The sequence below is a fragment of the Dysidea avara genome, chromosome 2 (genome assembly GCF_963678975.1).
Source record: "Dysidea avara chromosome 2, odDysAvar1.4, whole genome shotgun sequence".
Classification (NCBI taxonomy): domain Eukaryota; kingdom Metazoa; phylum Porifera; class Demospongiae; order Dictyoceratida; family Dysideidae; genus Dysidea; species Dysidea avara.
This window is the reverse complement of record NC_089273.1, coordinates 44,567,562-44,582,732: the sequence shown is the minus strand read 5'-3', so window position 1 is coordinate 44,582,732 and position 15,171 is coordinate 44,567,562. Positions and strand designations below refer to the sequence as shown.

The 15,171-nt window shown below is 38.2% G+C and overlaps 1 protein-coding gene across 1 annotated transcript in view; it reads right to left on the bottom strand.

Annotated features, from left to right (window-relative positions):
• Window positions 1-2,506: 2,506 nt before the first annotated feature.
• The window catches only part of LOC136245590 (UTP--glucose-1-phosphate uridylyltransferase-like), a 50,191-nt gene continuing 37,526 nt past the window's right edge, over window positions 2,507-15,171 (bottom strand). Inside the window, exons 9-11 of the mRNA XM_066037094.1 lie at window positions 7,100-7,305; window positions 2,898-3,002; window positions 2,507-2,827 (exon numbers count right to left, since the gene is read on the bottom strand). Coding sequence (XP_065893166.1) covers window positions 2,720-2,827; window positions 2,898-3,002; window positions 7,100-7,305 — 419 coding nt within the window. The 3' untranslated portion in view covers window positions 2,507-2,719. The remainder of the gene's footprint in view (window positions 2,828-2,897; window positions 3,003-7,099; window positions 7,306-15,171) is intronic.

The following is a 15,171-nucleotide window of genomic DNA, read 5'->3' as shown; positions in this document are numbered from 1 at the left end:
TCTGAAGAGAGTTCAGCTAGAAGAAGTCACCTTATAGAGAGTTCAGCTACAAAGAAACCATCATGTAGACTCTGAGAGTTAAGCTACAAACAAATCACCTGTAGAGAGTTCAGCTAGAAGAAGTTATCTTGTAGAGAGTTCAGCTACAAAGAAACCATCGTATAGAGAGTTTAGCTACAACAAAATCACCATGTAGAGAGTTTAGCTGCAAACAAATAACCTGTAGAGAGTTCAGCTGCAAACAAATCACCCTGTAGAGAGTTCAGCTACAAAAAGATCACCCTGTAGAGAGTTCAGCTAGAACAAGCCACCTTGTAGAGAGTTCAGCTACAAAGAAACCATCATGTAGACTCTGAGAGTTAAGCTGCAAACAAATCACTCTGTAGAGAGTTCAGTTGGAAAAGTCACCTTGTAGAGAGTTCAGCTACAAAGAAACCATCATGTAGAGAGTTCAGCTACAAAGAAACTAGGCACCGGCCTATTATGCCCAAAATTTTGCCTATTATGCTTTTGAGCATTGCTCAAAAATTAAGCCTATTATGCTCAAAATTATGCTTTCAAAATCAAGATTATGCTCTAGAACTGACTGTTTTATTAGAGTATATCAGCCTTTCCTGACTGCTGTGTTATAGTAAGTGACTGCTCTAATAGAGTATCTAGATCATATTTCTGTAAGGTGTGAATAACCAACAAAGAAACGGTTTAATAAGTTATATTACGTGTTTATAAATATGAAATGCACTAATAATACTATTGGCAGTGATTATTTGTTTTTTTCAGGCACTCGTATTCCACATTTTAATTAAATTTTCAAATATCGTCCCTATTATGCTGGCATTATGCTTGATGCTTTTGGTCACCTATTATGCTTTAAATTATGCTGGCATAATCGGCCGGTGCCTAAAAGAAACCACCATGTAGAGAGTTTAGCTGCAAACAAATCACCTGTAGAGAGTCCATCTAGAAACAAATCACTCTGTAGAGAGATCAACTAGAAGAGGTCACCTTATAGATAGTTCAGCTACATTTCAAGTCACCCAGTAGAGAGATCAGCTGCAAAATAATATCCTGTGGGGAATAATAGGCATGTAATAAATATATGTATATAATTTGTATAATTACTAATAAAATCAAAAATAATTGAAGTATTAAAAATCTTCTTTAAGTTCTTTTCTTCTTCCTGTGGTAAAGAAAAAACACATGGGTTAAAAAACCCCCAAAGCCAGCCATTGGCCGGCTATGCAGTATACAAATACAAAAAGAAGTGATATCTAATCAAAAACAGCCAAGCTGTAAAAAAAGGTGCGGCTCCCAAAAAGGCCATGGTGAAAAAAGATGTGAAATCCAAGGTGGCGGCCAAGAAATGGCTGTGATGGTAGGTTAATGGTAAAAAATTTTAATAACGACAATTCAGGTGAATTTGGTGCCAAGACCAAGCGGCACAAAATTCACCTGAATTGTCGTTATTAAAATTTTTACCATTAACCTACCATCACAGCCATTTCTTGGCCGCCACCTTGGATTTCACATCTTTTTTCACCATGGCCTTTTTGGGGGCCGCACCTTTTTTTACATCAGTGAATGCAGGTTTACTGAAAAGCTACTGAAATTCCTAACAATTAACTGTTCCATATACTGTGGATATACCACTCTAGTCAACTAAGAAACTTCAAGCAGTGCAAGTTATCCTGTAGGGAATAATTTGCATGTAATAAATATATGTAATTTGTATAATATTACTGATAAAATCAAAAATAGTTAAAGTATTAAAAATCTGCTTTAAATCTTGATTATGATTAAATCTTTTTCTTCTTCCTGTGGTAAAGAAAAAAAAAGTTAGATTTAAAAAGCCCCAAAGCTGGCCATAGGCTGGCTTTGGGGTATACAAATACAAAAAGAAGTGATATCTAATCCAAAACAGCCAAGAAGCAGCTGATGTACTGTGCTTCAAAAGAACATCCATATAGGCTAAACGTGACCGGATATGCAAAAGAGGTATTACAGCTTTTCCAATTGCATATATACCATGCAATCCATTACGTGACTTGGGATAAGGTAACGGCCTGAAATTTGATCATGTTACACAGCAAACACAGCACTATTACTAGATATAATTGTAACATGGTAAGTTAAACAGGTGAGGAGTTATGAATTATCAAACTTGGCAATTAATATATTGACACAACCGAAAAAGAAAGCAGATATGAAACTTACTTGTATTTCATGTGCGTGGGTTGCTTTGGAATATGAAAGGTACGTAATTTATTGTATGGGAAAATTATTTTTAAACATGTCCTTATGAAACAATTTGTAGGACCAATATTAATGACTTTGATTAATTTTACAAATATGCAGTTAAGAAACTATTTATTACCTTTTTGGGTGTCACACTCTTTTTTTACAGCTAAAGTTCTCATCAAAATTATAATATCAAAGCTTATAATTGGGTATATATGAATTGGTTAACTAGCTAGTTATCTATCAAGTTTACTCAGTGCACATATATCTAGTGAGCTAGTAAAAGATTGATAGTGTAACAATGACTTATGCAAAAATTCTAAGCACTTTACAGAAAATTATAATGCTTGGGGGCATGTAAATTAAGATTATCATAAGGGTATTACAAAAATGATCATGTACAAAAATACTGTTACATGAACTAGCCAAAATGCATATAAATAGTCCCTAGGTTTCAGCACACAAGTTTTAACTAATTAATTCAGTAATACTCTAATGTTCTAGATTGAAGAACTAGTTTGTCTTCTAGTGTTGCTCCATCTTCAATATGAATATATTTACCATCATCAGCGATGATAATTACAACACCCTGTAGTTGGAAATATTTTGATTGATAATTAAACAACAAGTTAACTGTACACATGCTGTTTATTATGTACCTTCAAGGTAACATTTATACCAATTGTTACATTTCCTGCGACTACCAGACGGTCCAACTTTAAGATGTTGGGAATTTGCTGAATTCTTGATTCAAGCATTGCAACCTGAAAATATGTGGCATAATTAGAGTAGCAAGTACACAATTCATGGACGTAATCTTTACTTAATTTTGGAATGAAGTGTAGTGGAAATGAAACTATGTATCATGTTAAAGCATTGCTACAAACAATAAAGCATGAGATGTGTGTCCAAGATACTTTTAAAGAAGCCACATGCTTATTAGCAATGAGGTCAAGCATCGAGTGCTTTGTCATTCATATAGCATGCAAGAAAATGTTTTAAATTATTAATGGCACATTCCATAATGTGTGTTGAAGCCCAGCACACAAAACTCACTTATATGGCAAACACATGTAAACAATGTAGTCCAGATGATTGTGAATAGACTATGTTCACAATGTTGCTAGTGTTTTAGCTTCCTTGTAGAGTACAACAGGCTAGGCCTGTTAATTAGTATAATGATCATAAATCTAAGTAGTTTTGATACTAAACTGCTGATTACTAAGTTTTGGTAGTATATTGGTGGTGCCCAGCTGTCCTGGGTTGTTGAAAAATCAGCAGACAAAAACCACTGCACTCACCATAAAATTTCTGGTAGGATATTCCCATCCTTTGTTATGAAATGAAGTTAACATTTTGGTTGCTGGGGCCTACCCCTGGGAATAGTGGCAACCGCCACTATTTATAGAGGATTAAATTACACATATGTGCTCATATATACCATACATTTATTTACCTAGCTATCCACCCTTCCACTGCACCAAGCTCTACATTGAATACTCTTTTTCGTAATGCTAATCACATAACATTTTCCCACAAAGCCAGTAGTGTATGTGACAATACACAAGTTCAACAATCATGCAAAAAGGATACAATGATACCATAATAGTAAGTAAGGTTATACCTGCATGAGATCGTGCATGACATGAAAATCTAATCCAAAACAGCCAAGCTGTAAAAAAGAGTGCAGCCCTCAAAAAGGCTATGGTGAAAAAAGATGTGAAATCCAAGATGGCGGCCAAGAAATGGCTGTGATGATAGGTTAATGGTAAAAATTTTAATAATGACAATTCAGGTGAATTTGGTGCCGCTTGGTCTTGGCAAAAAAATTCACCTGAATTGTTGTTATTAAAATTTTTACCATTAACCTACCATCACAGCTATTTTTGGCTGCCACCTTGGATTTCACATCTTTTTTCACCATAGCCTTTTTGAGGGCCACACTCTTTTTTTACAGCTTGGCTGTTTTGGATTAGATTTCACTTCTTTTTGTATTTGTGTACTCCAAAGCCGCCTATGGCCAGCTTTGAGGCTTCTTAACCTATCTTTTTTTCTTTACCACAGGATGAAGAAAAAGATAAAGCAGAGTTTATATACTTAAACTAATTCTGATTTCATCACTAAATGTACAAATTATATTATATACAATATATATGTGACTGGTTTTGGAAAAACGATCCAAATCGCACATTAGAAGTTTCGAGATAAACGGTTTTAAAGAATTGAAGCCAGCATAACTCTCCAAGGATAGCAAGCACGCGTATGAAATTCACACAAAAGATGCATCAATCTGTTACCTTTCAAGCCACTTCCAGTACTTGTAGCTGCTTATACAGTTTCCCGCCAAATAAGATAGAAAATCTGAGCAGTTGGACGAGCAAAGTAGTATCACGAGTGCTCACAAAGGGGTGGAGGCTGGGGGGGTGGCGGGGAGGGCAAAAGATAGACCTCAAAATGGAGGCAGACCACAATTGGAGTCCAGACACGAGATTACAGGGTTGTGCTGGCTCCTTAGTGGCTGATATGTAGCAAAATCTACAGAGAACATGTCTGGCCAACATTATAAGGCTGTCCACTAGTAAACCACTGATTCTTGCCAAGCCAGGTCCTTCACAAGGCCTGAAACCGGCATTTGAACACTCCACACTACCCAGAAAAGACGTCTGTTAAAACCAGCCTCGTGTAGTTTGAGTAGTGCTGAGGGTCAAAACTTGTAGTACGATAGTGTAGCTATCCACTGGTGGTGTTAGTTTGATTTTGCCTGGTGTGCGATTTGGTCAGTTCGGTTCTGTAAAATCTGGTCACATATATTTATTACATGTCAATTATTCCCTATTACAGATAACTTGTTTGCAGCTGATCTCTCTACTGGGTGACTTGAAATGTAGCTAAAGTCTCTAAAGGGTGATTTACTTGTAGATGAACTCTCCACAAGATTCTCTCTACAGAGTGACTTTTTCTAGCTGAACTCTCCGCAGGGTTATCTGTTTGTAGTTGAACACTCCACAGGGTGATCTGATCTCTCTATAGGGTTACTTGTTTGTAGCTGAACTATATGCAAGGTGATTTGTTCATATCTGAACTCTCTGCAAGGTGATCCTTCTAGCTGATCTCTCTACAGGATGACTTGCTTGTAGCTGAACTATCTGCAGGATGATTTTTTTTGTAACTGAACTCTCTACAAGGTGATCCTTCTAGCTGATCTCTCTGCAGGTTGATTTGTTTATAGCTAAACTCTCTAAAGGGTGATTTGCTCGTAGTTGAACTCCTTACATTGTGTCTAGTTTCTAGCTGATCTCTCTACATGGTGATTAGTTCTAGTTGATCTCTCTACAGGTTGATTTATGTAGATGATCTCTCTACAGTAGGTGATTTGTTTGTAGCTGATCTCCCTGCAGGTTGATTTGTTTGTGGCTGATCTCTCTACAGGGTAATTTGTTTGTAGCTGAACTCCCTACAAGCTGATTTTTTTGTAGCTGATCTCTCTGCAGGTTGATTTGTTTTAGCTGAACTCTCTACAGGGTGATTTGCTTGTAGCTGAACTCCTTACATTGTGTCTAGTTTCTAGCTGATGTCTGATTTTTTGTAAATACTTACGTAGGTGTGCGGGTTGGGAATGTCTGAGGCATCTTTTCATGCAGTTGATATTCATTTTTATTTATTTATTAATGCTTTACAGCAGAAGTGCTGAAGGTCTGTAGGACAGCAGAAGTGCTGAAGGTCTGTAGGACAGCAGAAGTGCTGAAGGTCTGTAGGACAGCAGAAGTGCTGAAGGTCTGTAGGACACCTGGTCCTACAGCCTGCTCAAGGACTTTAGCTACAGAAGATGTGTTTGAAAAGTTGGAGAAAGGAGAAAATATCCATGACTGGACTTAGGTAGCCTCGAACCTGCAGCCATCCGATTTACGCTCGAACGCTTACAGGAGTCTACCAGGTGGTCAGGATGTTTTCTCCTTGTTATTTTCATGTAATTATATCCATAGGAATTCTAGAGATATGTACTATATATAAAAACAATCTCCACATTGCAAAAATGATGATTTAGTGACATCTAGTAACTGAACTATGCAATGCTGACTCACTCAATTCTATTTCCTTCAAAACAATGCCTAGCCTAACTAAACCAACATGCTAAACTCAAATCCACAATACAAAACTTTAAGTAGCTCTAAATAAATAATAAAAAGGAACCAATGCCTTGTAACTGCCTCAGCATCAAAGGCAGTTGTGGTCAGGACTATCATGATATCACCCTAACCACAGGGCAATATCATGATATCAGGGAAATGCGTGGAATATAGTCTTGTGGTTTCCTTTGATCTGAGGTGTCAACAAGGAAAATTGTTGATTAATTGTATGACCCAAGTATATACGAATTAAATTTGTACAAATTGTATATTTGATTAAGTACCTTTAATTGCAATGATTTATGCTACAGTAGCTTATAATATTCCAAACTTTCTTTTAAACTTTTTTTGTGTAATAAATCTTTAACATGTGCCTAATTACATTCTTGTCTAATAAACTGCACACTTCATCATTAGTTCATCCATATTTGTGACCAGGCCTGTGAAAACAGGGACATGTGGGCACATAAAATTTTTGCTGACTTTGTCAAACTTTCATGCATCATAAGTTTTGATTTCATTATGCTATAGCCAGCCATGCAATGTTCATTGCTTATTAAACATGTAATTGTCTTTACAATAAAATTTACAGAATGCAGAAACTCTATACTAGTACTGAGAAATAGTCTGTTATGTGATGAGATGTATTTTGTGCCCACGTGCCCTGTTTTTGCCAGCCCAGTCACATTTTTTTTCACCATGGACATTAACAAGTTACAAGTATACATGTAGACCTTTTGGAAGTAATCATCACTCAATTTGATCTGTGGTGCTGACCGTGCTGTCTTTGGATTATCCAAGTTATCTTGTGTTGGCTCGTAGCATTTAGGATTTATTTCCAATGAACCATCATCTCCGATGATGTAAAAGTTAGATCTCATTAGTAACAAGTCTGAGGTGGTCTTTACAGGTAAAAATCTTGATCGTGGCACTGTAACCGCTAATGCAATAAATGTACATAATTATAATGTGCATATAAGTACATAGAATCATATTATGTAATTATGGCAGAGTTTATACATGATATGTAGTCAGAGAATGCAATGCCAAGACACTTGGCTTATTGCATGGCCAAGAAAGATGGAGTGGACACATGAAGTTAAATTGTGTGGCTTTTATCCATTTGGATTCATAGCTCAGTGGTGGAACCAAGGAGGGGGGAAAGGGGGCACGTGCTGATTGAGATACTGTAAGAAATCAATTAGTCAGTCAGTCAGTCAGTCAGTCAGTCAGTCAGTCAGTCAGTCAGTCAGTCAGTCAGTCAGTCAGTCAAATACTATAATAGAACAGTCATCACACAACACTATTGAGAATACTCCAGTTTCCAAGTGAGTATGGAAACTAGCAACTGCTGCACTATCCCATGCTTGTGTATGGGAACACTTAGTCTGCTAAGAATATTTTCAAATGAATTACACATGGTCCTTTGTATTCCATCCTGTAGGCTCATTATGTGACTGGATCTGCAAAAAGGGGTTTTATAGCTTCTCCAAGTTTGATGAGTCATAACTCACCACGTGTTAAACCTATTATCTTAAAATTATACCCAGGAATAGTGCTATGTTAGGAGTGTAAAATGATTAAAATTTCAGGCTGTTACCGCATTCACAAGTCAAGTACATGCAATTGAAAAGACTATAAGATCCCTTTTCGCAGATCCAGTCACATATATATAGCTAGCTGAACTATACTCATGACCGTCACCTATCTCTACACAACTTTTGATGTACTGGTATCAAATGGTACAGTAGTACCGTTAAGTAGGGATTGTGGTGAAAATATTGCGCACCACCTAAAATTCTGCCTTTAAAAATCATCCAAGAGACATTTTACGAAACGAAAATCACCTTTACAGAATAGCACTAGTCCATATAATACCACAGAATATATAAAACAGTATCAAGACACACGGTAGTGTGTCGTGCGGCCCAAAAAGCCGGCGTGTAACACCCGTGAGTATATTGACAGGAAGAAAAAAAACGCAATTTTCGCACCTCCGTAGCTCTGTGCTGCCTTGATGAAACAAGACAATTTTTTCTGTGGACACTCCTCCAACTTCAGCACTCCACATTCCAAATTTGAGCGAAATCGTTTCAGGCGTTCCCGAAATATGTGACTTCAAAAATTGGCTTAGTTTCTTCGTTTTTTTTTTCCTTCTTATTTTTCTTCCTCTTTTCGCACACTTACAAAAACTGCTATAAAACGCGAACGCCGTATCCGATCGCCTTGAAATTTGGCACACAGAAGGGGGGGGGGGGGGGGGGGGGGTATAAAGGCGCATCTTTGGACCAACTTTGGCTGGAATACGATAAACAGGCAAAGAGTTATGAGCGATTATTCACGAAAAATAACACCAATATGTTGTCACGCCTACAGAGTAAACCGCGTATGGGAAGAAGCTGAAAATCGGTGGGTGAATAGGTTAACTATTGAACCTCAAACCTTTTGCGGTTTGAAAGAAATCGAGCTAAAAACCAGGAAGATACAACGAAAAACCAACAGTGTGTAACAATTACGCAATCGAGATTAGCTAATAAAAACGACTGCTTGCTACGCCTACCAGATAAACCTCTTGGGGTAATGCTTTGAAAATCGCTGTACAGATGGAGTTATCATCTTAGAAAGGCTCTTCAATGGTGTAGAAGAATCAGACTTAAAGCCACGGAGTTATAACAGGAAATCCAACTTGGTGTAGCAAGTGCGAGATCGAGATACTCTAATAGAGCAGTCATCCTAATAGAGCAGTCACCCAAAGAGAATTCAAGAGATCAGCTAGAAACAAGTAACCTGTATAGAGATCAGCTACAAACAAGTCACCCTGTAGAGAGATCAGCCACAAACAATTCACCCTGTAGAGAGATCAGCTAGAAGAAGTTACCTTGTAGGGAATTCGTGCAACTACAGAAAGAGATAATCCAGCTAGAAGAAATCACCTTGTAGAGTTCCGCTACAAAGAAACCACAATGTAGAGAGTTCAGCTACAAACAAATCGCTCTGCAAAGAGATCAGCTAGAAGAAGTTACCTTGTAGAGAGTTCAGCTACAAAGAAACCATCATGTAGAGAGTTCAGCTGCAAACAAATCACCTGTAGAGAGTTCAGCTACAAACAAATCTCCCTGTAGAGAGATCAGCTAGGAGAAGTTTCCTTGTAGAGAGTTCAGTTACAAAGAAACCACCATGTAGAGAATTCATTTAAACTAGTGACCTTGTAGAGACATCAGCTAGAAGAAGTTACCTTGTAAAGAGTTCAGCTACAAAGAAACCATCATGTAGAGAGTTCAGCTGCAAACACATTACCTGTAGAGGGTTCAGCTACAAACAAATCTCCCTGTAGAGAGATCAGCTAGGAGAAGTTTCCTTGTAGAGAGTTCAGTTACAAAGAAACCACCATGTAGAGAATTCGTTCACAAACTAGTGACCCTGTATATAGAGACATCAGCTAGAAGAAGTTACCTTGTAAAGAGTTCAGCTACAAAGAAACCATTCTGTAAAGAGCTCAGCTGCAAAAAAAATCACCTGTACAGAATTCCACTACAAACAAATCACCCTATAGAAAGATCAGCTAGAAGAATTTACCTCGTAGAGAGTTGGGTTACAAAGAAACCACCATGTAGAGAATTCATTTACAAACTAGTGACCCTGTAGAGACATCAGCTAGAAGAAGTTACCTTGTAAAGAGTTCAGCTACATAGAAACCATTCTGTAAAGAGGTCAGCTGCAAACAAATCACCTGTACAGAATTCAGCTACAAACAAATCACCCTGTAGAGAGATCAGCTAGAAGAAGTTACCTTGTTGATAGTTCAGCTACAAACAAATCACCATGTAGAGAGATCAGCTAGAAGAAGTTACCTTGTAGAGAGTTCAGCCACAAACAAATCACCCTGTAGAAAGATCAGCTAGAAGAAGTTACCTTGTAGAGAGTTCAGTTACAAAGAAACCACCATGTAGAAAGTTCAGCTACAAACTAGTGACCTTGTGGAAACATCAGCTAGAAAAAGCTACCTTGTAGAGAGTTCAGCTACAAAGAAACCATTCTGTAAAGAGCTCAGCTGCAAACAAATCACCTGTACAGAATTCAGCTACAAACAAATCACCCTGTAGAAAGATCAGCTAGAAGAAGTCACCTTGTAGAGAGTTCAGCTACAAAGAAACCACCATGTAGGGAGTTCAGCTAGAAGAAGTTACCTTGTAGAGAGTTCAGCTACAAAGAAACCATTCTGTAAAGAGCTCAGCTGCAAACAAATCACCTGTACAGAATTCAGCTACAAACAAGTCACCCTGTAGAGAGATCAGCTAGAAGAAGTTATCTTGTAGATAGTTCAGCTACAAACACATCACCCTGTAGAGAGATCAGCTAGAAGAAGGTACCTTGTAGAGAATTCAGCTACAAATTTAAAGAAACCATCATGTGGAGAGTTCAGCTGAAAACAAATCATCTGTAGAGAGTTCAGCTACAAAGAAACCACCATGTAGGGAGTTCAGCTAGAAGAAGTTACCTTGTAGAGAGTTCAGCTACAAAGAAACCATCATGAAGAGAGTTCAGCTGCAAACAAATCTCCCTGTAGAGAGTTCAGTTAGAAGAAGTTACCTTGTAGAGAGTTCAGCTACAAAGAAACCATTCTGTAAAGAGCTCAGCTGCAAACAAATCACCTGTATAGAATTAAGCTACAAACAAATCACCCTGTAGAGAGATCAGCTACAGCACAAAGAAACCACCATGTAGAGAGTTCAGCTGCAAAGAAATCACCCTGTAGAAAATTCTGCCACAAACAAATTGCCCTGTAGAAAGATCAGTTAGAAGAAGTTATCTTGTAGAGAGTTCAGCTACAAAGAAACCACAATGTAGAGAGTTCAGCTAGAAGAAATTACCTTGTAGAGAGTTCAGCTACAAAGAAACCATCATGAAGAGAGTTCAGCTGCAAACAAATCTCCCTTTAGAGAGTTCAGTTAGAAGAAGTTACCTTGTAGAGAGTTCAGCTAGAAAGAAACCATTCTGTAAAGAGCTCAGCTGCAAACAAATCACCTGTACAGAATTCAGCTACAAACAAGTCACACTGTAGAGAGATCAGCTAGAAGAAGGTACCTTGTAGAGAGTTCAGCTACAAATTTAAAGAAACCATCATGTGGAGAGCTCGGCTGCAAACAAATCATCTGTAGAGAGTTCAGCTACAAAGAAATCATCATGAAGAGAGTTCAGCTGCAAACAAATCTTCCTGTAGAGAGTTCAGTTAGAAGAAGTTACCTTGTGGAGAGTTCAGCTACAAATAAACCATCATGAAGAGAGTTCAGCTACAAACAAATCACCCTGTAGAGAGACCAGCTAGAAGAAGTCACCTTGTAGAGAGTTCAGCTACAAAGAAACCACCATATAGAGAGTTCAGCTGCAAACAAATCACCCTGTAAAAAAATCAGCTACAAACAAATCACCCTGTAGAAAGATCAGCTAGAAGAAGTCACCTTGTAGAGAGTTCAGCTACAAAGAAACCACCATGTAGGGAGTTCAGCTATAAGAAGTTGCCTTGTAGAGAGTTCAGCTACAAAGAAACCATCATGAAGAGAGTTCAGCTGCAAACAAATCTCCTTGTAGAGAGTTCAGTTAGAAGAAGTTACCTTGTAGAGAGTTCAGCTACAAAGAAACCATTCTGTAAAGAGCTCAGCTGCAAACAAATCACCTGTATAGAATTCAGCTACAAACAAATCACCCTGTAGAGAGATCAGCTAGAAGAAATTATCTTGTAGAGAGTTCAGTTACAGTACAAAGAAACCACCATGTAGAGAGTTCAGCTGCAAAGAAATCACCCTGTAGAAAATACTGCCACAAACAAATTGCCCTGTAGAAAGATCAGTTAGAAGAAGTTATCTTGTAGAGAGTTCAGCTACAAAGAAACCACAATGTAGCGAGTTCAGCTAGAAGAAATTACCTTGTAGAGAGTTCAGCTACAAAGAAATCATCATCTAGATAGTGCAGCTGCAAACAAATCACCAGTAGAGAGTTTAGCTACAAACAAATCTCCCTGTAGAGAGATCAGTTAGAAGAAGTTACCTTGTAGAGAGTTCAGCTACAAAGAAACCATTCTGTAAAGAGCTCAGCTGCAAAAAGATCACCTGTACAGAATTCAGCTACAAATAAATCACCCTGTAGAGAGAACAGCTAGAAGAAGTTACGTTGTTGATAGTTCAGCTACAAACAAATCAACCTGTAGAGAGATCAGGTAGAAGAAGTTACCTTGAAGAGTGTTCAGTTACAAAGAAACCACCATGGACAGTTCTGTAATAAATATATGTATTATACATATAATTTGTTCATTTACTGATAAAATCAGAAATATTTAAAGTACATCTGCTTCATCTTTTCTTCTTCCTGTGGTAAAGAAAAAAAGATAGGTTAAAAAAGTCCCAAAGCAGGCCATAGGCCAGCTTTGGGGTATATAAATACAAAAAGAAGTGAAATCTAATCCAAAACAGCCAAGCTGTAAAAAAAGTGTGCGGCCCTCAAAAAGTCTATTGTGAAAAAAGATGTGAAATCCAAGGTGTCGGCCAAGAACTGGCTGTGATGGTAGGTTAATGGTAAAAATTTTAATAACGACAATTCAGGTGAATTTTGTGCCAATTGACCAAGCGGCACCAAAATTCACCTGAATTATCATTATTAAAATTTTTACCATTAACCTACCATCGCAGCCATTTCTTGGCCGCCACCTTGGATTTCACATCTTTTTTCACCATAGCCTTTTTGAGGGCCGCAAACTTTTTTTACATCTTGGCTGTTTTGGATTAGATTAAATATAACAAAACATAGGTGGCTGGATATAGAATTTTTAAAAATTGACAGAACTTGAATTTTAGTCTCACTGTCTCACTGCCTCACTGACCACAGTCACAAGACTAGAGGCCAAATAAAGCGGTGCACGGCCACCATTTATGCCACAATAACAAACTCAACAGTGGGATGTGTCTGTTGGGGTTCTGACGAGTGTAGGCCTTCTGCGCCTTGTTTTTCTTTTACTTTCAATCAGGCTGCTTGCCTTCTTCATCCAACAAAATCATATCAATACATTAATTTTCCATATCAACACCTTCTTTCAGCAGCTTATGTAGATGCCACAAAGTTATTTCAGAGTTGGATTTCAGAAGTGCTTCATTCCCGGCACTACTATAAGAGATACACTAGCTAGATATCTGCAACTTAACAATTGGGATTTTGTTTGTGAAATGTTTGTACAATGCCCCTCAAATTAAGATCTAGGTGGACTAATGGCAAAAGATTATGGAGACCCCACCTCTTAACATTCTAGCTATACTTAACAGTAAACAAGATCACCTCATTCCTTTTTGGTCTAGCTAGCTGCACACTCCCTTGGTTGACCAGAGATATCAAGACACACGATAGAGTGTCGTGCGGCCCAAGAATCCGGCACACCACACCGTGAGTATATTGACAGGAAAAAAAAGTAAATGCAATTTTCACACCTTTGTAGCTCCGTGATTCCTTATCCGATTGAAACCAAAGATGCTACAGATGTGCCGGCTAGGTAGGGGAGTCCATATTCCAAATTTGAAGAAATCGCTCCAGCCATTTCCGAGATACGAGCGGCCAAAGTTAGGGTTTTTTTTCTTGTTTTTTTTTCTTCTTCTTTTCGCACACTTTGCAAAATCAGCCATAAAACACGAATGCGAGCTTCAATCGGGCTGAAATTTGGCACACTTAAAGGACTCATTAAGGCGAGTCTCAGTACTGTGTTTGGTAGGAACCCGATGAACATTCACGGAGTTATGACCGATTATTTGCGTAAAATAAGGTCGAAGGTCTGTCACGCCCACAGGTAGGGTCCGCAATCCGAAAAATCAACTTTTACAAATCGAACCCCCTACCATTGTGGGATGTTCATTGTGGTATCCCATTGCTAGATCCACCATGAAACCGGAGGCACGATTGTCGTCTTCACAGAAATATCAATTTTAGTATTTCGTGAGAAGCAAAAATTATTTTAAAATTTTGTGCTCCACACAAAGAACAGGATAGAACTTACTGCTTAGCTAGATATTATCTAGAGTCAATGTAGTTTAAAAGTACGCACAGAAATAAGCAAATGATTCACTGGATTCCCGGCACAGGGTTGCTTTCTCTCGAAAAGCAGAAAACGAAACACAAATTTTCGAATTCAAACTGCCCTACCAACCAAGACAAGAAAAGCCAACTCTTCTTCATAGTGATGTGATAAAGTTGGATGCATAGTCTGTCTATGCTGTTAGTCTGGAAAGGATCTGAGACTTCTCACCATCTGGGTGAAGAACGTCAAAATTTTCGTGCCTCATTTCAAGGGATTCTCTCAATGGTACCAAAGTGCTTTCCAGTACTTCTGATGCCACAATGGTCACTTAATTTTGTTTAGAATGATGATAAATGATGGATCAAAACGTTTGGTAGTAGTATAGTAGTTAGTGTTTCTGTGATTTCATATGATGCAGTATACCAGCAGCTCACCAGGAGCTCCACCCAGCTCGAATCAAAAATGAAAGATTTTGTGCTTTTTTCGGTTTGTTTTTGGATGTTTTGCAGCATAATGGTGATGTAGGGTGATCTAGTGAAGATTTGAAGCTGCTGTGGAGCATGAGAGGTGAAGTCAAATTAGGACGATTTTGCTGCCTCCCTTGATACCTCCCTTGATACATAGCTTAGAGCGAGGCGTGGAAGCCGTGGATGAAATAATAATTGACAACCGCTGCTACCAAATGTTCAGGGACATCTTTTTTGCCATAGTTTTAGTTTATAATTGATGATTATTGTGGCTGCAGAAGCGCTG